We start from the raw sequence: 21,506 nt of genomic DNA, 5'->3' as shown, positions 1-21,506 counted from the left end.
AGTGCCATATTCAGCGCGAGAGAATATCACCCTTTGTCTTGTCTTTGTGCTACACCGGCCACACCGTCGATAGCCAAGGCTTAGGCAAGGCTTAGTCCTTCCTGAGAAGAAAGAACACGTTTTCGAGAGACTACGGTCGGGAAACCCGCAGGGACGTTAAAGCTCCGTCGCCATTTGTTGTATTTGTACGTTATTGTGAAATAAGGAGGTCAAATAAACAGTTTAGTTTTTAATGTAAAAAGGGTTAATAATTACGGTTACAAAGATTTTGGGTTACTCTTAAAGATTCGACCTTCTACCTCAGGCCCCAACTCCTGAATGATCTATTAACATTTTCTCTCCACTCTCCCTACTATCTCTAGGTTACTTATAGAGTTACAAACTGTGGAGGTGGCGCCATCTATTACTCTACATGTATAATAATATTTTTATATAATAAATAACAAGGGAAAGGCTAATTTGTGTTTTGTTGAGCACCAACCGCTGCTTCAGAGGCTCAGCGCTTGCAGAATTGACAAGGACTAAATAGCAGATTTGCTTGTTATTGGGGGAGTGCTGGCTTTTGAACCAACCATTTCATTTGTATGCGTCCGACTGTAGCGTTACCAGCTGATTTTCTTTTATTCCTTGTCACTAGGTCTTATTCAGAACTGAAATTTTATAACCAATTTTGTATTTACAAAACCACTAAAAATAAAAATGGCCCGGCCTATACCGTTAAGTTACAGATCAAATCAGTTGATACCAATATTTTAGGCTACAGAGCCGTCTTTATAGAAATATCAAGGAATAATTATAATTTTTAAATACTCGAAAACCAAATTTGAATTTTAAATACTAGTAAACGTTTGAGCTCCCGTAGTGTCTCTAACATGCTGGCTAAACAGTGAGTAAACACCAATTTTTACCTTGCCAAAGGCAGGAATCAATCGGAATTCGTCCACGAGGAATGAGCCAAAACTAGTCTTTGCTAAGCTAAGCTGACCAGTCTGAAGATTAAGCTTGCACCTAAACCACAGACGACCAAAAAATATTTGAATTTTAAATGCTAGAAAATAATATTTAAATTTTAAATGCTAGAAAATAATATTTAAATTTTTAACACTAGAAATTAATATTTGATATTTTGAATTTTAAATGCTTCAAAAGAATATTTGAATTTTCCATTTTAAATACTGGAAATATTTGGATTTTAAATATTGTTTGAATTTTAAATACTAGAAATATTTGAATTTTAAATACCAGAAATATTTGAATTTTTAATTCCAGAAAATAAAATTTAGAGGCAATGATAACTACCAAAATAATTACGCCAGCATACGTTAAGCATTTCATACGGAGAAACGCATTCATGAAGGCTCAGAATTTTTTTAACTGAAGCAGCTTAAAATATACTTATCAAAAAAATTCTACAAATTAAATATTTTAAGAAACCAATTTCATCTTGAAAAAAATAAGTGGCGCCATCAAACGGATTTCCTTCTTAAAACTCAGCCCCCACTTGGTCAATGTACCATTGTGAAGCGAACCATAAGTCTTTTATAGGCTCTCCGCTTCATATAGTATCAAGACTTACTATTCGGCTTTTTCAACAATATTAATATGAATTCTCATTTGATTGGTTGGTTCAAGATCAGAGATTGTAAACAAACAGTCGCTAACGTTAAAGCTTTTTACCTTCTTATAGGATCTATTATAATGATAAGGAATCAATTGAAAATCAGACGTGGGGCCATGGTTTAAATCGTTTATAATCTCTCTTAACTTTGAGGATGGCCGCAATTTATTATTTCCATCTTTAATATTATAATATCTAGCTTGCATAGCGGAAAGGATTTGAAATACGTTTGCATCGACACTTGTGACTACAAAATTTTCCATTCAACAGTAATATATGAAACAATTTTGTCTGTAAAAAGTTCACTTATGCTTTTCGATTTACTATATTTTTCCGGTGCTTTTTAAAAACAATTTGTAATTTATATGAAATTATTAATCTAAATAATTAAAAAAAAACATTCCAAACTATGCGTAGACCTGTCTTTGAATTTGGTCGTATTGTACCAGGTCTTCATCGAAAAAGAGATAATAGACCTATTCCTATTAAAATAATATACAGTTTTCCTCAAAATGTTTAAATGAATAGCCAACTTCTGTACGAAAATAACCAGTGGATGCTATCAATCTAGCAAGGCTTGTATCTGAGATAGAGTATCGTTCATATGACTTTAGTGTTTTCAGTTTTAAGAGTGCCGCCGCTGGAGTTTCCATTTTGTCTTCCAATGACAAACGTAATCTGATATTTCTTGCTCTCTTGAAATTTATCAGATGGCAATTTGTAGATGTTCTTTTCCTTGCCGTGTTTGATTTCAAAAGTGAATGGTTCCGTGGCGGATTTTACTTTGGGACAACCTTTTTCCGGGTATTCCCACTCTTTCTCGCGTAAAATTTTACTCTGGGTAGCTTTGATTAGCTCTTGCACCGTTAGAGTTTGACTCAATTTGCTATATTCGTCACCTTCCGTCGAAACTTGTACTGTCACCAAATCATCTGGTTTCGCATCACTGTTCAAATTTTCACAAACGGCTTCCAACACCACTGATGGAACGGCGCTACCTTCTCGATTTGAACTCGAATTGGAGACCGTTGCGTCGTTCTTGGAAGAGTTTTGCTGAAAAGAGATGCGTCTTTGAGTTTAGAATATAGGGTGTTTCTGATAAGTTTGCCATAAATTCAAAGGGTGTGTTCGTTGGGTCAAACCGAGTGGATAGTATCAAGAAGTTATATCTAGTATCTCAGAGAGAAGGTATAAACTCGCCAGATTTCCAGCTTTATCTCCAGTCCAAACGTAGGTCCGGAGTCAATCCCCGTCTCTAAATTACAACCAGCATCTCATTGGTTCTTGAAAACTCACGTCAGCGCGACGACGCGAGTGACGAAAATTACAGTCATATTTTCCGACTGAGGAGAGGCGAAATAGCCCGGCGCCTCCTTTTACGTCCCCCCTTGTATTTTGAAAGGGGGACTGGGACTATGGCGCGCGAATACAAAGGCATCTTATACCTTCTCTCTGAGATACTGATATAACTTCTTGATAGTATCAAACAATATGGGGTTTACGACATTTAGTTACGGATCGAGATACGGACTCCTTAAACAATGAAATATTCAAACAGGTGGAGTAATTAGTTTTACTTTTCAGCGTACGCACACTCCTGCTGGATGAAGGTTGAATTTCATTCTTAGATTGAAGCTATAGAAGGGTGATAGGTCTTATTAAAAATGTGTGGCTATATCCTTGTTTTAGAGGAAAAATTATTGGGAGCCCATATCTCCGTAACTATAAATGTTGTAGACTCCCTGTTCTTTGAAACTTTCCAATCAGTTTCGACTCAAAGAACACACCCTATAATATTTCAGAAACATTCTGTATATCGAACAAGTTCCTTCTGTATCTGCCTAAATCAAGTAGCGTAAATTTCTTCAATTTTCAAAGAGTTTTTTGTGTAAAATTTAGAGAAAGTAATGTTTATCTCACCGTTTTTAAGTCCAATCTTGTGTCCGATTTTTCAATTAATTTGTTGTCTTTGTTGTTTTGTGTCTTATTCTCGAAACCTTTAATAAATCGAATGGGAGAAGTGAACATAGTTGTAAGCGATGACAAAACCGGATGCTTGCTCTCTACAGCGTTGTTCCCTTCAATCGGAAGGGATCCTGAATCGCTGTTGTAGTACGGGTTGTCCTTGTTGTTAACTACTTGATCTGAAGGATTTCCAGCTCCCACGTCATTCACTACTTTGGAAAGTATTTCGTCCAAAACAACCGTCGTGTCCTTTAGAATCATCTCTTTCGAATATTCATCCAAAGAATCACGTCGATCTCTGGTTATCTTAACTTTCTTCTCTTTCTTATCATCATCATTAGGAGTCGCGTTCGCGTTGGTATTATTCGTCAGTTTCTGATTTGGCTTGCCAAACTTTGGGGATACCTTCGTGCTCGATATCCATCCATTAGGTGGGTTGGTCATGTTACTTTTCATCGATTTACTTTTTTGGGCATTGACGCCTTTGGAAGTCATCTTAAGCGGTTGCGGTGGTCTTTTTAGGGGTAATTTTTCTCGTTTGGTTTCGTTCTTCGTCGTTTTTTGGAGTGACGATATCGTTCGCTTCTCGTGAAGTTTTGACATTGAATAGCGATGGTTCGGCGTAGCTTTGCTCAAAGCGGCGCTACCAGTTCCTTCGGTGGGTTTTGATGGTAAAGCCCCGTCTTCTTGACTGTTAGATCCTACGTTTTCCAACTGTTTGTTGGCATTGTTTATTGCTGGTAATTTGGTATAATTTTTATTATGGAAGACTGATTCGGCTGAAGCTGCTGCGAATTTCAAAGTGAAAAAATTTAATTATATTTATTCCGAGATAGATAAAGAAATGCGTGGTGAATGATGCCACAAGCTAGCGGCATTTACACACAAATTTTTATATTCAAGATTATTGACAAGAAAACTGATTGTCACGAAACTTATCCCTTAATGCCCATTTATCGAGAAAAAAGCTCTTGAATTTTAAGTTTGTGGCCAAAGCATGCGGTTCAAAGGGCGTCACAGTGCAAATACATGCCATCTACTAGGAAACTATTCCTACCAAAGACATCAGAGAGACAGTGTTAGACGATTTTTGTCAGAAAGGCCTACCAGGATATCCGCTGTAAGCCTCAGAAGCATGGGTGCATTTGTAGGTGCGAATGACGCATTGTGATGGACTTGTTAGGTCGTTCTCTTGGATCAGGGCGCTCTTCAGACTGACTTCTTGTACTGGCTAGACAATGAAAGATTAAAAGGTGGATACGTTACTTCGTCAGCCAATCTATTTGTCTTTTCATTCAGTGCGCGAAAACTCTGTCCCGTTTTTAAGCGTTTTAAGAATGTAAATCTCCGTTGGTACCTTTTAACATGTCATAGAAGTTTTTAGCTTTAACTAACCTGTAACTACATGTACCGGTAAAACGTTTGATTGCCATGTCACTTCAGGAAGTTTACGCTCATATTCAACGTCTCTTATCCAAATCTTTCCAAAAAGAATTTTATTCTTTTAAACTCTAATATCATTTAATTTGGGCAGAGTTTTAATTAAATTTGGAAATAATTTCTTTTTTAAATAAACCACAATAAAATAACCGACGTTACGCGCCTTCCATTCTAAAGCTTACCACCAATATTTTGTCCCGTTTCGAAGCGTAGCTCTGAGCGAGCGTTTCCCCGTTAAGATTGATGACGATGGCAAAGGACGCGAGAAAACTACTCGTCAAGACGCCACGCTTCTAAACGGGCTAATAAGGAATAAGCTTCAGTTATAAAGAAATTACTAATTACGTACCTTTAACTTGGGCACTTTTCCGTGGTTGGAACTTGACAGTTGTCGCAATACGTCTATAATTTAAAATTTAATACTCAAAATGACGGTTACGCACTATTCATCTTAAAGTTCCTTAAGGAGAAAGTGAAGCCTGAGAATAAGATTTTTGTCGGCTCCTTATGGGTCTAATTTATTAGTAGAATCTACTTCAAAATCGTTAAAAGAAAAGAAAATCCCAGGGAGTAATTTCTTCTTTACATTCCAAAAATTCATATAAAATAATGTATATGTCAAATTGAAGCATGTATCCATTTACAATATTAAAATAGATACGAGTAATTGAATTTCCATGCTGGACCCTACGAGTGAGGTCTCTATGCGAAGATGACGAAAGAAAGCTAGAGAAGTCAAATGGACTAGAGTCACTAGACCATCAAGGTGCTACTACTAGTCGTCCAATCGAATTTCATAGCCCTCTTTCGTAATCTTCACAGAGAAGTCCAGCTCGTAGGATGCAGCAAGAAAACGTAATTACTCGTATCTCCTTTAATATTGTATATGGATAAATGGTTCCGATTGTAAATATACATTATTTTCTATGATTTTTCGAACAACAACGAAAAAGCTCTACCCACGTATTTTTCTTCAAATAATTTTTAAGTTCTAACAGTTTTATCACGAACGATTTGTTTAAAATTAAGATTTCTCATTGGAATAATTGTAACCACTATATCACATCCAAAAGTGCAAAATACGATGCTTAATTTAACGTTAATTCATTATCTAACCAGAATTGGTTGTTATCAGGCTTTATTTTCTCTTCAAAAAGAAATTACCGTAGAGATATCGTTCAAAGTTCCTGTAGCTATATGGCGGCTCAAAATCTTTTATTCCTGGACAAAAGATTTCCTTCCGGAATTTGTCGACTAAGCGCTTCACCATGAAGGCCTCGTTAGCTCTCCCGCTTCTTATTTGTTGTCGTTTCAAGTCTTGTAACTCCTGAAAGAGTTTCCTTTCCAGCTCAAACCTTTCAATGAAAAACATGTAAAATTTTTGTGAATTGTAAACTATCTTGTTCCATCATATCTTTTAGAGCTTACTTTCTGAGAGATTGTTGCACTTCTTGCGCGATCGTCTCTGGGTTTGCGTATTTCTGGCTTTCGGAAGCTGGCCGTATCACTTTGACTACTCTGGCACGTTCCCTGGAAGGAATGGTCGTGGCTCGCCTGCCATAGAAGCCCGTATCTATTTTCGATTTCACTTGATTCAAATTGACGCTACCAATCTTATCCTTCTGCAATCTCTCGGCAACTCTTGGTCCCGCGTTTTTATACTCCGTAACAATGTCCGAACCTTTTTCGTCTCCATAGTTCCTCGTTTCTCGGAGATCATCAACTTTAAATGGTCTTCTTTTGACCCGCCTCCTCCTAGAGAAGTCCACGATATCTGCAGCGCTATCGCTCGTCCAGAAACGATCGGTATTCTGAGGCGCTAGTGTTTCTGTTGATCCTTCGGAAGAAATTTCACACCTGTTTGACTGTATCATTTCGATGTAGTCGCTAAAACCGGAATCTTTGACGGTCGTGGCATTGGATTCCGTGCTCTTGACGCTAGAGTTGGGAGAGATGACGGAATTCTCCGCTCCAGAAGTGGTACCCGTCCCAAACTGATTGGATTTCAGTTTCATTAATTGATTCTGGTTGTGGCTTCTTTGTCTCGCGACATTTGGAATGATAGGGGGCATTTGATTCTCGTTTATCTCGATGGTCAGAACGCGGTCGTCTTTCAAGTAATAGGGTTCTAGTTTTCCGTTAACAACTCGTACGTAATTGACTTTAGACCTGGGCTCGCTAGACGATCGTTGTTTATTTTCACGACCCATTTGTCTCGAGTCTCGATTTATTCTTTTTCGGAGAGCATTTTCACTCTTGGCTCTTCTAGCCCGCAACGGAGCAGCGTAGGATCCTTCCACTTCGGTCATCGAATCATTTGGCATATCTCCATCGCTTTCGTTCCCATCACCTTTAATGCTTTCGAATTCTACTTTGTGTTTAGCCCCATTTCTTCCGAACTTATTAGACCCATTTCTTTTCTGTAGTCGACGCGTTTCATCTTTGATGGCCATAATTCTGGCTTCTTCTCCAATATTTTGCAAGGAAAAGAGCTCGGATTCTTTATCGTCCAAGGCGAAGCCTAGTTCCGCGCTGGTTTCTCGATCGCGTAAAGACTCTGGTTCACCTTCAGTCGTCATTTCCGTCTTTTGGTGATCATCGTTGTCTTCCAAAGGCGATTGATTGCGGTAAGTTGTTCTTTCGATTCGAGCTTCCGTTATCTCGCCACTATCTAAACTACGATGCACTTCGACAGAGACGTGTTTTTGGTGGATAAAATCCGACTGATTGGCCTGACTTTCCCGATCGGTCCCGGAGTATCTGTGGATATCTGTTTGGGCTGAACTTTCCGTTCTGGTATTTCGTGGAACATACTGTGTAAGTTCATGATCAGAGGGAGACCTAATTTTCATTTCTGGAACAGGAACTCTGTTTCTTGTCTCGATGCTGGCCAAGAAAGCTCTATTTCATGAAAACGTCACAGGAAAGTAATTATTTATTCATTTATTTATTTTTTGCGGATATGTCATTTGTGCTAGTTCTTACGCTAAAATGAAAAACGCTAAATCGATATTGCACTATAAGCAGAGAACACCCTACAAAAACCAATGGGAGTTTTATTTTGAATAGTCCTACCGCTTGGTTAATTGAAAGTCTATTGGTATTGAGCGCATTTAACCAATGGAAGGGAAATCGATTGCCTAAATAAATATTTGGTAATAGGAATTAGTCAAAGGGGTGAAAACCTCTCTACTAAACTTAGGGTGTGCCGTCATTTAAAGCCACACCCTTCTGGTCAATAGGTAAGAAACAAATTCAATTGGAAACTGGTTGAACATTATCGATTTACATTATCCGGTTTACAAGCGATTGTGTTTTAGGAAAGTTATAATAAGAATACGTGGATTCTATTGGGGACCCAACACAATAGGGAAAAACAAATTATGCCCATTAATGGGCACTAAACCCGAGAAGGCCAATTGATTTGTTTACAGATTTTTCTTGGAGAAAAACCGACAAGTATTCAATACACTTGTCCAAGTTTAATTTGTTCGCAATAGACATAACTGTTTGGACGTGCCAACCAGTTATTTTCATATAGACGGCGCCGCGTCTCATTTATTGTTATAAGATATGTTTTGATTGGTGGCTCATTGAACGCGGAAACCATTTATTTTCCTATATAATGATCAACTCTTCTACGATTGATTTCGGTTAATAGAAGCTCAGTTTATCGATTCAATTGATTGACTTCGCATTACGTTTAACGCCACGACAAATAGCGGTTAAAGCTTTTACCTGTTGACTCCGTGTTTCTCTAGTAATTTAGTGGCAGGAAGAGCGCCATGAAGCTGAAGGTACTTGGCGCAACCTTGATTCCCTCTCTGAAGCGCCGCATCCAAGGGTGACATCAATTGGCTCTGCAAATTGATAAAGATTTTATAAGGGAATTTATATTCGCCAATAACAGTTGTTGACAAATTACCTTGCTATTTCGCATCAAAGGGTTGACATTAGCGGATAAATCCATCAAAATTTTGCACATTTCGATATTGTTGTTGACCGCCGCAATGTGCAAAGCCGTTCGTCCGTTACTATTTCCAGCATTAACCGCCACAGGCAGTTGTTCCAGCAACCACCTGACTAAGTCTTTAAATATAAATTTTCTCATTAAAATTACTTCTTTCTGTACAGGCAAATATTGATATTGTAGGATATAAGGTTCTACGAGCAAAAAGCCTAGGGAACACAAATTTGGAGAGTGCACAAACTAACAGTAGCATTTCTGAAGATCTTATGGTTCACTGTAAATATTTTTGGAATATTCCAATTAAATTTGCATTTCACGAGTTAAAGCGAATAAATAATTTTTACATGTAAGGGATCACGTGAAATCAAGTCTAGTTTCTATTTTTATCAATTGACACTAGTGATGACGTATTTTACATGAACGCAATATGTTAATGAACAAACAACATTCTTTTATTACCATGCATAACGGTTGAAAAATCTATTGTAACGTAATTTTAGAAGCAGGAATGGAGAACAGAGTAATCTGGGCGCGCGTCAAAGTCCCGGACCCCCTGCTGGAAAGAAGAGGCGGGTCATAGCAAAGAGGAGAGAGAGAGGGAGATAGAAACGCGCTTTATAAAATCTGCCGAAAAATGGGAAAATAGCGGGTAGTAAAAACAATTTTCGGTACGTTTAGTTTTAGGAAGCACATCCTTTGCGCATGAGGGGAGGGGGAAAGCTGCGCTCAGGCCGTAGATTTACCCCCGTTTTCACCACGCATGGATCACGGCTGCCTATATTGATTCTCTCTCCGTTTCTCTCTCCTCTTTGGTCATAGCGACAGAGCTAAAAGGAATTGCGTATTTTTCGCCGTCCCCGTCAACAACGTCACCAAAAACGTAGTTTAAGTGAGCCAATAAGATAATTTAAAATTTTCGTTATTTGTTGGAGGGAGGGCTCTATATTGGGCTATGAGTTGGACTGAAGTAAATACTAATCGTTCCCCATTCCTGCTTCTCAAATTATATCAATCCCTGATTGTAATAACTGGTATGTTTTAGTTTTTTCTGCAATTTTTTATTGCATTTGAAAATGCTAGTCAAGTTTGATTTGGATTTTATGAAAACCAGTAAATTTAAAAAATATTACTTTGAATCTAAAAACTAACACTTGAATGATAGTATCGTATTACTTGAAACTAATTAATGACACGACTAATAATCGTTTTCACGTCACAAGACGCTTGTGCTTGAATAATTTAACTTAACAGGTGACAAGCGTCATTTTGCAAAAGAAAGGTGCTTGCGTTATAACCTAAAGTCAACGTATCCTAGATATCCGAGTCTCAAGAGGCATTCACATTTTTATACAGGGTGTGTCTGATTACTGTCCAAAAATTAAAGGGTGCGTTCTTAGTGTCAAACTGGGTGGAAAGTGTCAAAGAACAAGGGTTGTTAGAGGCATGGGCTCTCAAACATTTTAGCCTAAAATAATAAATGGTCATTCATGTGTAGTAACATAATAGTCTTCAATCTAAGAACCTTATTGAACCTTTATCTAGTAGAGAAGTGTAATATTTAATGGGCTTCTATGTGTGTACGCTGGAAAGTAAAGCTAAATACTCCACATGTGTTAATATTTCTTTGTTTTAGGGTCCAATGTTTGGTAGCCCATATCTCTGAAACTAAACGTTATAGAAAACATGTTTTTTCACACTTAAAACAGTGTTTGACCCAAAGAACACAATTATGGCAGACTCATCAGAAACACCCTGTATAGCTCAATGTTTATAATTGCCTTTTGCTGGAAAATGTGCCACCGTTTAGGAACATTACATTTATTTGTAAACAAAATAATTTAACCGCATGAATTATGGTGGGGTGAAAATGTTTACAAGAAAAATCATTTGGTGGCTTGGCCCACTGACTACTCTGTTGCCATCCCTTTAAGGTTTAAGCGAAATGGCAATCATTAAAACGATTTCCTTTGACTCAGGCAAACACGCAAAGGGGTAAAATAAGCGTGTTTACGGGGAAGTTATTGATTTTATGTAGAAGTGACCTGTTTTTTGTTTAAACCAACCCTCTACAACGTAATTTCCTTTCGGGTTTTTTTCCTACCTCTTCTTCCTGACTGAACGGCCTCGTGTAGCGGTAGATCTCCTCGAATATTTCTCATCCAAATATTGGCGCCGTATTGTGAAAGAATCTTTATCGTTTCTAATTGTCCCTTGGCAGCGCCGCAATGAGCAGGCCTAACACATTTTTAAATTATTAATTAATGTCTTAAGAGCATAGGGAAATGAACACTGCTTTAAGGTGCTAGTCTCAAAAGATTTGTACAGACGTTCAGCGTACCAAGGTGCTCAGTTAATTTATAAAACTAACGATGAAAAATTAACTAAGCAATTGTTATTTACGATTTTTTGTTGAATCTTATAAAAATTTAATTTTTACCATCTTCTACACAAATTATGACCAAAATATCAATTTAGTCTTGAATTTTCATCGAAGTTAAACTTTAGGATTGGACATATAACTAATACCAACCAATTGTCTCCACTAAAGGGGCAGTGTAAGTCAAGTTGGTCAAGTACTGAGATACACTGTCCCCTTACTATATGTATTCAAAGGATTCTTATAAACTACTAAACCGGGACGAAATTATTTTAATAAACCACAGTTTATCGTATTTCAATGTTTAAACACTTTCTGAATTCCATAGGTAACAAGAATTGGGCGAATTTCAATTGAAACTTGTCTGAAAATGCTGCCATGGAAATGGCTGTGCGTTCAGGTATGTATAATTGAAACTTCACACAGCCTTGAACTATATAATATATAAAGATGTCGCGTGCATAAGTTAGTTTAAGGAAATCGATATGGAGCTGCGTCCATAATGCCGAGATGCGAGAAGTTTCAAACAAATGCATTAGAACATTTAGTCTAAACTTTAAGAGAAGTCGCGTAGGTAAGGGATTATGCAGGGTACAATGTATCTCTAGACTAGGGAAATGCGCGCAAAAGCGGCAAGTTATGGCCGAGTATTCGTTTGTATAATCCTAAATGTTTCGGAGCTATTTGTACGCAAAATGTCTGCAAAGATATTGTTTCTATTCACTGGTTCTTATCACATAGAAAGATATGCAAGGCATTCTTACGTTCTTCCTTTCCTATCCTGTCGATTCGGGTTAGCGCCGTACTTAAGTAGAAGGGTGGTACAGTCCGCGTGACCCAAAGTAACCGAATAAAAAAGGGCTGTACAGCCATTATTGTCCATAAAGTCCACTTCGGCTCCGCAAAGAGTGATTAGAGTATCTAGGCATTCCACATGTCCACGACTAGCAGCGCAGTGCAATGCTGAAACATCACTGATATTAGCCTTGACCTTATTTTCTTAAAGGGTTAGAGTCAATATTGAGGACATTTCATAAATTATGTCACACAATTTAACACGGAGAGATGGTCGCCATACGATATAGTATAGCGAAGAGAGGGAGAGGTATGTTTCTCTGACGTCACATATTGCTTTTACCTTTTACATTGTAAATAAATTTGGGTTTCAGAAGTGACTGAGATATTTAGACGTATTAAAGGGAGTTTTCACAGACCATGTGACATAAACTATAGTAGAGGATATGGTGAATTTGTGACCACAATGTAACTATGGGCCTAGGAATTAAACAATATTGCATGGCGTAGTTTATGAATGATCTCTTGGATTTTCCCCTATGAGGTTTGGTCTGTTTCTGTCGTACGCCGTGAAGGAACGTGAACTTCTAACATTCTAAATGTTCTAAATCTTGGGACTTAGGACATTTTGTTTTATTTATCAAAGTTTTGAAGTGACTACATATACGATTTTTAGTTCTGGCTTAAGCACCTTATTGTCAAGTAAACCTAAAGCATCATTGGGTCACACGTTAAATCCACGAGATTGAGACTCTAACCCATCGTGTTAATGGTACAGAAAATAATCTAAGTTTACCTGTTAAACCGTCCTTATCGACAGAGCAGACGCTGGCTCCCGCATTGACCAGAGCCAAGATAGCGTCCCCGCTCCCTGAAGTACAGTACGTTTTACTAGCTCTCGTCTCTTCAAGTAGACAGAGTCAAATAATACACAAATGAATAAGCTCATCAATAAGCCTCATGAACATAAAGTGCGCGTCAGCCTAATTTTTTTAAGACTCGATAGAAACGCTTTTTTATATTAAGTTAAGGCCTTGACGTCATCAGGTTTTATTGTGCGCTGTAAAAAGACCACGATTAAAGAACGTTCTTACCTGTACTGGCCGCCCAAAGTAAGGGTTGCCTGCCATCCTGATCGCGACAGTTGACGTCCACACCGCTTTCTAAAAGTTTCCGCAGAACAAAGAGACCAACTCGAACGTCATTACCCATTTCGCTATTTGGTCCGCACATCTGGGCCGCGTAGTGTATCGGGTAAGCTCCGTGAATATCTGGTGTCGAAGGATCAGCTCCACCGTTCAGTAGCATCTCCAAACAGTCGATTTCGCCACAAACTACAGTTCCGTAACCGTCAATTAATCGTTATGATCTCTCGAGTTTGTTCACAATCGAGGCTCACCTGTTGCCCAATGAATGCAGGAATGATGCTCGCTGTCCTTGCAGTTGGGATCGGCTCCGTGAAGCAAAAGAAATTTGACCATTTTTTTGTTGCCACTAATAACGGACAAGTGCAAGGTGGAATAACCCTCTTCATCTTGACATTGCAAGAGTTGAGCGTCCGCTTCTAGAAGGACGCTGGCGCAAGCCGTACTGATATTTTCGGAACAATAGTGGAGAGCGCATTTACCAGTACGGTCATTCTGGTTGATTAATTCCGGCTGAAAGTGAACGGGTAAGTTCAAGCTCCATTATTCGATATTGATCGACCCGTTTTACTTTTTTTGATAGAATCCTCCTGACTTCATTTTCGTTTGCCTGTTGGCATGCCACCATTAACTGATTCACCCCGGGAGAAGAAGGACGCGAGGAAAGTTCTTCCGTTGGCATGTTCGTACGATAAGTTTTCAATTTCATTTATGGTTGATTAATTCCGGCTGAAAGTGAACGGGTAAGTTCAAGCTCCATTATTCGATATTGATCGACCCGTTTTACTTTTTTTGATAGAATCCTCCTGACTTCATTTTCGTTTGCCTGTTGGCATGCCACCATTAACTGATTCACCCCGGGAGAAGAAGGACGCGAGGAAAGTTCTTCCGTTGGCATGTTCGTACGATAAGTTTTCAATTTCATTTATGGTTCTTCCATTGCTAAAATTGGAAAACATCGTTACTTAAAGCAAAAGATGCTCTAAAATGCGCCTTTGTACATGTACACCTTGAATACTGGAACTGATCCTACCATCTCCACAGAATAAAATTTAATTTTCCTCAATATGTTATGCACAAATTGCAACCGAGTAATTTATTGCCTATTAAATTGCGTTGTAGTTACAGCGTATTGGAAGCCTCTTAAGTTTCGGTACTTATTGGAACCAAGTTCAATTTCTATTAGTGGAATTTTTCCCAAACCTCAATCGGTTTCCAATAGTTTTCCCATGCTTTTTTCCACAACTTGTAAGGACGTCCTAAGTAAACCTTTATGATTGTTTCTAATAGCTTTAATTATAATAACACTGTACATTTTGCTCTTATTTTGAAATAGCTCTTAGGTCAAATGGGCGAGCGGGTTTTAAATGCTCCAAATAATCTTGAATTTAATGCCACCGTAGAAGTATAAAATGACGCTGCGTACATATCAACCCTCTCCCTTTCACTCTTATAACCATAGATTTCTGAATACAAGTACGATTTAATTATCCTGCACACTAGCTACTAAAGTGCAAGTGAAATTTTCCCAGAGAAATGAGGTCAAATTTAACTAGCCACGCGTAGGTATATCGACCAAACGAAATTCGAGCAGTATTGCCAGCGTTTATTCTAACCCACTTAGGTTGCTTATTGACACTGGAAAGCTGAATAGAAAATAAGGCTGGTTGTTGTGGTTTTGTTCAAGCAATATCTCGCTTTTGGCTCAATTCTGCACAAAGGCGTGGTCCGAAAATGCTATTTGTAGTAAAGGTAGTCGCCTGAACGCTCGATGTACACGTTATAAAACACTATTTTATTTTAAAGGTGGACTTACACGACTGCAAGTTAAAAGCGCATCAAGGCTGGCAATTTTACTCCGCCTTTTACATTCTGAAATAAAATATATATTCGTGTTTCATAAGTTAAAACAGTCGTAATTAAAAATACACCATTGCATTTTGGGAGACTTATTACATAAGTTCCATAAGTATGACACTACCTATACTTCGTAAAGGTAGAGACTTACTGAGAGCTAGTTCGAGAACGACGCGAAAATCGACTATACTCGGTTTTGCAGTCCATGTTCCTATTTAGTCTGTATTAAGCTTTTGACAGCTCCTCAATAGGCTTCGTTTTACGAGAATCTACGACGTTTCACCTACGTCAATTCATGACAAGCTCTCAGTAATCAGTGGCAAACTTATAGAACATATGCTTGTAACTATCCTATAATACCTGCAATTAATTTTTTTTTTTTGCTATACAGTATATGCTAGAAAATACGGCGTTGCATTCTGGGAAAGTAGGAAACTAAACAATCGTATGGCTTATACATATAATTTCGGCAGTAAAAAAATGACGCACCTATAACAATTTTTCTCGAGTGGGCGAGCGTTCCTCTCGTTGTGGGCAAAAAGTGGTCAAACAAAAATTGTAAAAATTTGATAAATCCTTTTGACTACATGTTTTGAAATATAATATCATATCGAAAATTGGAAATCGATTTTTGCAAAGATGTTACCAAATTTTACAAAAACATTTTATGAATTAATAAATGACGATCAAAGGAAGTTTGAATCGAAACTTATAAATTCCATCATTGTAGTTTGATATCAAAAAGGGATAGTAGAATTAGATCGTTTCAAATTTCCAAAATTTACGTAGTGAGCCTAATGAGTTAGTTTTGTTATTTGAATATAGGAACAGAGCTCGTTTGATTAAGTGACAACTGCATAACGGTATTGCATGCCTTCTTGAGGAAAAACTTTGTACCTCGGGTTTGCCTTTTTCCACAGTATGCGCCGCGAGGGACGCCCTGACCATAGCAAGACGCGACGACACTACGATGTCAGAAAATATTATTTATTTATTTTACTACTCATTTTTTACAACATAAAACATGTATATAGGCAAATCTTTGCCGCGTAAACAGTCTATATACTTCTCCCAACGCGTAAATGGTACGCAGCGATAATGTCTCAGGGATTTACAAGAGCTAGTAGAGGAATGAAGAGAGGTAGTAACTCTAATTAATAAGGCATCACATCAATATTCAGTCAAATATCGCTACTATAAAATTTCATAAGCTCGTTAAACAGTGGTTACGAAAACATGCTTAGTAAGTCGTCTGATCCATGGCTTTGATTCATTTGGTCTCTTCATTTAAAGGTATTGCATTTACTTTTTTAATTTCTCTACTAGAGCCTATACATCACGTAAAACGTCGCCCTGAATAACAGCAACGCTTTAGGAGAAGGTTTTGACTCTATACTGTATATAAAAATCTATCCTATTTATTCTATGAGAGCGATAGCTCTCTTAGATAAGACCTCATACCGACTTCAATGTATAAGGATGGTTTTTTGATTGGTTATAACTTTTTTTGTATCGTATTAACTGCTTTGAAAAAATTCCACAGAACTACAATTCGGGCCCTCAATATGTGGTTAAAATTTCAAAAAGATCCACTCATTAGTTTATTTTATAAAAAATAAAGTTGCTAAGGGTGGTTTTCATTTGCATAAAATTAATCAGCCCTTTTGGTGAAAAAGTTAAATTTTCCCATAGAAATAACATGGAGTTTTTTTCAAATTTAGCCATTTTGTGGCCACCTTTTTGACATGAAATATTCGTTTGTTACGTTTGGGAACGGTTTTATATCAAAATTTAAACCTTTTTCTAGGACCATTTTTAAGGTTTTTGAGAAAAATTAATTTTAAGTATGTTTAATTTTAAATTTTAAAAATACCCCAATCTGCGATATTTTAGCATTTATACACTGTTTTATTAGGAAATATCAGCGAGACCAATGTTGGCCTTTTTTAACGTATAGTTGCCTCATAATAATCCGATTGTTTCTTCTTAATGCCTTTTGGTTGGAATGGCCTATCGATAGTGAGATAAGACGGCTTTAATATTGTTGCAGTGACGTTGACGCGGCCGCTACAGCGACGCCATCAAAACACACGGGTCTAAATTGTCGCGGATATAGTCAAATTCAAACTAGCTTAATGGACATTTTAACTTTTCCCTACTAATTATTCTGGATTACCAATAAAAGATAATTAAACTAGACTCCCAATTAAAGATAAATAAACTAGACTCCCAATTAAAGATAAATAAACTAGATTACGAATTTAAATAATTAAAGTACTTTACCAATTAAACGTTCTTAAAATAAATTATCAATTAGAGTTAATTAAACTAGACTACCAATTAGAGGTTATTAAACTAGATTACCAATTAAGGGTTACTAATTAAATTACCAATTAAGGGTTACTAATTAAATTACCAATTAAGGGTTACTAATTAAATTACCAATTAAGGGTTACTAATTAAATTACCAATTAAGGGTTACTAATTAAATTACCAATTAAGGGTTACTAATTAAATTACCAATTAAGGGTTACTAATTAAATTACCAATTAAGGGTTACTAATTAAATTACCAATTAAGGGTTACTAATTAAATTACCAATTAAGGGTTACTAATTAAATTACCAATTAAGGGTAATTAATCTAGATTACCAATTAAGGGCAACTAATCTAGATTACCAATTAAGGGTAATTAATCTAGATTACCAATTAAGGGTAATTAATCTAGATTACCAATTAAGGGTAATTAAACTAGATTACCGACGACCGGTAATTAAGCTAGATTACCGACGACCGGTAATTAAGCTAGATTACCGACGACCGGTAATTAAGCTAAATTACCGACGACCGGTAATTAAGCTAGATTACCGACGACCGGTAATTAAGCTAGATTACCGACGACCGGTAATTAAGCTAGATTACCGACGACCGGTAATTAAGCTAGATTAGCGACGACCGGTAATTAAGCTAGATTACCGACGACCGGTAATTAAGCTAGATTACCGACGACCGGTAATTAAGCTAGATTAACGATGACCAATAATTAAGCTAGATTACCGACGACCGGTAATTAAGCTAGATTACCGACGACCGGTAATTAAGCTAGATTACCGACGACCGGTAATTAAGCTAGATTACCGACGACCGGTAATTAAGCTAGATTACCGACGACCGGTAATTAAGCTAGATTACCGACGACCGGTAATTAAGCTAGATTACCGACGACCGGTAATTAAGCTAGATTACCGACGACCGGTAATTAAGCTAGATTACCGACGACCGGTAATTAAGCTAGATTACCGACGACCGGTAATTAAGCTAGATTACCGACGACCGGTAATTAAGCTAGATTAACGACGACCGGTAATTAAGCTAGATTACCGACGACCGGTAATTAAGCTAGATTACCGACGACCGGTAATTAAGCTAGATTACCGACGACCGGTAATTAAGCTAGATTACCGACGACCGGTAATTAAGCTAGATTACCGACGACCGGTAATTAAGCTAGATTACCGACGACCGGTAATTAAGCTAGATTAACGATGACCGGTAATTAAGCTAGATTACCGACGACCGGTAATTAAGCTAGATTACCGACGACCGGTAATTAAGCTAGATTACCGACGACCGGTAATTAAGCTAGATTAACGACGACCGGTAATTAAGCTAGATTACCGACGACCGGTAATTAAGCTAGATTACCGACGACCGGTAATTAAGCTAGATTACCGACGACCGGTAATTAAGCTAGATTACCGACGACCGGTAATTAAGCTAGATTACCGACGACCGGTAATTAAGCTAGATTAACGATGACCGGTAATTAAGCTAGATTACCGACGACCGGTAATTAAGCTAGATTACCGACGACCGGTAATTAAGCTAGATTACCGACGACCGGTAATTAAGCTAGATTACCGACGACCGGTAATTAAGCTAGATTACCGACGACCGGTAATTAAGCTAGATTACCGACGACCGGTAATTAAGCTAGATTAACGACGACCGGTAATTAAGCTAGATTACCGACGACCGGTAATTAAGCTAGATTAACGACGACCGGAAATTAAGCTAGATTACCGAAGACCGGTAATTAAGCTAGATTACCGACGACCGGTAATTAAGCTAGATTACCGACGACCGGTAATTAAGCTAGATTACCTACGACCGGTAATTACCGATGGACGCGCAACGCCCTAAGACTTTTTCTTCCATATTTTCTAAACAATTTTAATTAATATGAAGACTGAAGTGACAGATATTAATAAAAACTGTCATTGTAGACAAAGACTGGAAAGTGTAAAAGATAAGGTTTGAAAATGAATTGCCTGAAGTAACAGATATTAAAATTTTCACTTTTGAAGACATCATTATAAAACATCAATTATTTTAAAAAATTCTTATCTTACTTTTTTTCACCAAAATTACTTCGGGAAAGTATTTTAAAAAGGAACATGCGCGTTATTTTAAAAATACTACGGCTTTACATTTTATTTTTTATCAAAAATTTAAAATTAGGTAGAAAATTGACCCTATAACGTGAGAAAATCGTTGAGAGCTTACAAAATATAAACCGTATTAAAACTTTACAAAACGTATTCTTAAATTGTAAAGCTTTCAAAGTATTAAATATTAACGTGCTGTGTTGCTCTCAAAGATCACGATCAATCTACAGATCTTTTCGACACTAATAACTAAATCACAAAGAAAAGGCCTATATTATTTTCCGCTTCGCAATATTTTCAATTTCAAAATATAAAAATTTAAACTCTTCAAGAGAAATCTTTTCAGATATCCAAGCATTTGAATCTCCTAGAATCAAATGTTAGTTGTAAGTAAAACCAGTACCAAGCTAGTATCCCTTAAACCCTTCAAGGTGACCACTACTATTGAGGACAAAATAGTTGGTAAATATTGCTGAAAAATATTTTGGGAAAATGAAATTTGTGAAAAAAAGTAAGATAAGAATTTTTTAAAATAATTGATGTTTTATAATGATGTCTTCAAAAGTGAAAATTTTAATATCTGTTACTTCAGGCAATTCATTTTCAAACCTTATCTTTTACACTTTCCAGTCTTTGTCTACAATGACAGTTTTTATTAATATTTTATTAGCTTTCATAGCCAGCGTTGTACGGGAGTTTTAAGTGAGTTTCCCCGTCTATGGTGACACTTAACAGTGAATAGTCTTTGGTACCACCCCTATCAAATATTTGCATGATGTGATTTATTATAAACAAATTTTTTTGTACAGGAATAGATATTTTCGACGTAATGTAGGGCGAAAGTTATGAAACAAACTACCACTATAAAAAAGTACCGATCCAGGTTATCTACCTGCATGCCTTTCCTCCAAATCCGTTCAGACGTTAAAGCGGGATTGAGTAACAAACATCCAAACTCACAAATTTTCACATTTACTGGTAACTCTGAACACTTGTTACAAGTCTTTGAATAACTTCCGTGCCGCTAACGTTAGGCACCTGAAACTTTCAGGATATGAAATATAATTCTTTAGACACAAATAACTATGTTTTCAGCTTTTTAACTCTATTAAATTTTGCACGATATCCTATATCCCAAAGCCCTTAGAGGAGCCCAAATATGAATAATTACTGGTAAATGTGAACACCCTGACCCTAAATATTGAACACTGGACACAAATGTGAACACCCTGACCCTAAATATTGAACACTGGACACAAATGTGAGCATCGATGATAATCAAAGGGGAGAAATAAAAAAATGGATGGTTTAACTACCTAGGTAGGCCTAGGCTTAGGTCCTAGGAAAAAAGTAACCAATACTTGGGGCCTAAATTAGATGAAAGTTTACTCAGATTTGAGAAGTGGAAATATAGGGGCCTAATTAACCGTGAAACGACACGTTCACTTTTGTGCTTTTGACTTGGTTTTTTCCAACCCTATTTTTAAATCAAATTTCGAATCGAACAATTGATTTTAATATCAATTTTAAAGCGAAAAAGTTGATCTATCTAATGGTTAAAGTTTTGTTGCATTAACTTAAGTTGATTAGTCCGAGTTGGTGTGTGGATCCGTATCTTTCATCCACAATATTCAGACAACTTTTATCGTAACCCTTGATATTTAGTCTACAAACTGAACCTTTTTAAAGGAATTGGAGACGCCAAAAATAAGTTACAAAATTTTAAGGAACATTTGTTCACATTTAAAATTGTTCACCCTAATAGGAGAGATTCCGAAAAGATGTTTCCATTAAATGTTATGTAAACAATTTATCCACCACCAGTCCATTTAATGAACGATAAATTCATTAAGTGCAAAGTCTGCGATAGATTGTCCCTTCAATCATTTTAA

The 21,506-nt window shown here is 37.0% G+C and overlaps 1 protein-coding gene across 2 annotated transcripts; it reads right to left on the bottom strand.

The window, feature by feature from the left end:
* Window positions 1-418: 418 nt before the first annotated feature.
* Window positions 419-14,021, bottom strand: LOC149610730 (uncharacterized). 2 transcript variants are annotated; one of them, XM_089858764.1, is made up of 14 exons: window positions 13,882-14,021; window positions 13,565-13,823; window positions 13,260-13,499; window positions 12,962-13,069; window positions 12,135-12,333; window positions 11,095-11,228; window positions 8,949-9,112; window positions 8,762-8,883; window positions 6,452-7,924; window positions 6,188-6,378; window positions 5,373-5,425; window positions 4,691-4,814; window positions 3,539-4,371; window positions 419-2,671 (listed from the first exon to the last, which is right to left on the bottom strand). In XM_089858764.1, exons 1-14 carry the CDS (start codon window positions 14,017-14,019, stop codon window positions 2,219-2,221), a joined length of 4,491 nt encoding a protein of 1,496 aa, XP_089714890.1. In that variant the 5' UTR covers window positions 14,020-14,021; the 3' UTR covers window positions 419-2,218. The 2 variants fall into 2 exon arrangements, with proteins under 2 accessions (XP_089714890.1, XP_089714891.1); XM_089858765.1 differs by having other exon boundaries at window positions 12,962-13,036.
* Window positions 14,022-21,506: the final 7,485 nt, after the last annotated feature.

This window comes from Phalangium opilio, unplaced genomic scaffold (genome assembly GCF_054372755.1).
Source record: "Phalangium opilio isolate 3A_F unplaced genomic scaffold, DU_Popi_V2 ptg000329l_1, whole genome shotgun sequence".
Taxonomy (NCBI): Eukaryota; Metazoa; Arthropoda; class Arachnida; order Opiliones; family Phalangiidae; genus Phalangium; species Phalangium opilio.
This window is presented reverse-complemented; position numbering and strand designations above follow the sequence as displayed.